Source organism: Fusarium tjaetaba, assembly GCF_013396195.1.
Source record: "Fusarium tjaetaba strain NRRL 66243 chromosome Unknown NRRL66243_c0000198, whole genome shotgun sequence".
In the NCBI taxonomy this organism is placed as follows: Eukaryota; Fungi; Ascomycota; class Sordariomycetes; order Hypocreales; family Nectriaceae; genus Fusarium; species Fusarium tjaetaba.
This window is the reverse complement of record NW_023501394.1, coordinates 82,096-84,542: the sequence shown is the minus strand read 5'-3', so window position 1 is coordinate 84,542 and position 2,447 is coordinate 82,096. Positions and strand designations below refer to the sequence as shown.

General features: G+C 47.5%; 1 protein-coding gene across 1 annotated transcript; it reads right to left on the bottom strand.

The window, feature by feature from the left end:
- Positions 1-275: 275 nt before the first annotated feature.
- On the bottom strand, positions 276-747 carry FTJAE_8933 (uncharacterized protein; the record flags this gene model as incomplete). Its single annotated transcript, XM_037355802.1, has 3 exons — positions 276-416; positions 471-616; positions 675-747. 3 exons carry the CDS (start codon positions 745-747, stop codon positions 276-278), a joined length of 360 nt encoding a protein of 119 aa, XP_037203985.1.
- Positions 748-2,447: the final 1,700 nt, after the last annotated feature.

Sequence of the window (2,447 nt, the reverse complement as noted above, 5' to 3'; positions counted from 1 at the left end):
GAACCAGCCGATCTACGAATCAGTGATGAACACCAGATTCAGAATTCTTGATTCAAGAAGACGAAGAACCACTCAATTAGCCGGAGAACCCGGTACTTGATCTGCCAAGATTTGATCGCATATTCTAACGCCCAGGTATATTGTGCTGCTCCCGTATTGTCTAACCTAATCTTTCCGTTTCAAGTTGTAGTCTGAGGTATACCGCATCGTAAATCATAGTGCTGTCGATGTATGTCTGCTCCAATCAAATTTCTACCACCAAAGCCATCCCACGATCATGAGTTGATTAGCTTGTTTCGCTTCTCCTTGCGCTTTAGTCGCTCGACTCGCTTCTTGTGCATCTTCTCGGCCATCTTCTCGTATCGCTCAGCCTCCTCCTTCTTCGCTCGCTTCTCCTTGATGGCTGTAATCTTGCGCTGTTTCTTAATTTAGATCATGTCTCGTCTAATGTGAGGAGAATCTGGGCCTACCTGGCGCTCCTGTTCCTTCTCGTCCTTCATCTCCTTCTCCTTGGCCTTGACTTGCGCCATGAGAGCTCGCTCTTGCGTTCGCTTCTCATATGACTTCAGGCCAGCGGTAGGTCGGAAGGCCTTCTTGGGTGCATGCCATTGCTTGCCTACGGAACAGTTAGCTTGGGGAATCCATATACAACCAATGCTAGGGGTTGATGTTACCATTCTTGCGCATGCCGAGAGTCTTCTCCGCCGCAGGGGCGGGAGTCAGGTTTGTTTTCTCCGTATCAGACATACTGCTGCTGTGTATCTGTCGTTGATACTGAGGCGTGTCGTTTGAGTGATCTTGCGCGCTTCACCAATTTTTCTGCCAGTCAAAAAATGTTATAGCGGGGCACTATCTGGGAGGCGGTGAGAATCATGATAAAGCTGTGGCTGTGCACCTGCATATTTGGTCCAGAACTGTGGCTCAAATCCAGGGTCCAGGTCCCTCCCCACACTTTAATTCAGGGGCAGATAAGGGGCGATCTTGTCACGTCGCTTGGTGCTTTTGTTTCACGATCTGAAGACTTCTGGCCCCTTCAGATGAGTTCCTGATAATATTAATCAAAGGTTGAACTCGTCTCGGCTCGGCTATACTTTGCTCCATTCAATAGTTCGTCCGTCTGTCTTCTTCGGCGCTGACGAGTCTTCCAATAATGTGCCATCCCGTCCCTGCTTAGCTGTCAGTCGAGGGAGAATCTACGCTATTGGCTACGTTTTTCAGCTGTGAACTTGTAAGCCTCAGATCCAGTTTCTAAGCGGAGCAAAAAGACCCGAGACCTTCAGTGAAAGAGCTAATAATAATCCAACCAAATCTTTTAAACCTTGTACACTATGGCCACCAAAGTATTTATGTCACTCAAGACCGAGGTCTTGGGTCTTTTTGCTCACCTAGCCACTAATGATGGTCTTCAAGGTTTACAAGGATTTCTAGTTTGCAGTTTCTCGCAGGTGGCTTTGACTTCGATGCATGGAAGCTAACCGTTGTGATGCTGATCAAGTGATGTGATTGGAGCAGGGGTAATGACCGTTCGTATTGCCAGCTGCATGTCCGTTTACGTTCATGTCAGGCATTTGTACGGAGTATGTACATATGAAAGGGGGCCAACCGTATGAGTATGCATCCAGGGAGATAGCCTCGGCCAGCCCATGAGCCTATCACTGGCCAGAAGCATGTTGTTGACGTACACACCTCAATGGTGCTTACTATGTAATTAGATTCATTAACAGCATTGCAAATGCATGCGTGTAATTGCCGTGCATTACGGAGTAGATTACAGAGACATTTCCGAAAGGCAGAGACATTACAGTTTGGAGTCTTGGGAGAGACATTTCAAAAGAAGCGTCCATCATAAGGCTTCAACTAAGAACATGCCTTGAAAGAGTATGGATGAACACCTATAATGCGAGGATTAACCGGGCTCATCGTAATTAATATCCACGACACTACGGATACAATGTCATAGTGGGACACAACTGATGCGGGTTAGAAGCCAGATTAGGCCATGTTCCTTCGGTATCGTGGCCGAATCCTACATAAATGACATCCCGTCTATCATGGGCCCAGAGCCAAGGCCACGAAATGACGATGAACCATCGTGTGCTAAATTCGGGTATTTCTCAACCCCATTAAAAACACGGTAGATATTTTTGGGAATCTGTCCTGTCCTGTCCTGTCCGAGGCCTCCTTCACCGCAACGCAGGGAGATGGATCTCATGACGGAATGAAGAGGAAATCGTAATTAGCTGGGCAAATTGGCTTATTACCGTTGCAGATAATAATAGGAATGCCACCCGTGTCGAACGGTATTACATAGCTTCCTCGTTGAGATGTTGGCGAGATTGCTCATGCATACAAAAAAGCCTTCATTTCATCGCGATGCGCCTGAGGGAGGTTATTCGTGGTCGAGCTGAACGGTGGCAGGCTGACCTGAGATGGGATTTGCCAGCCTC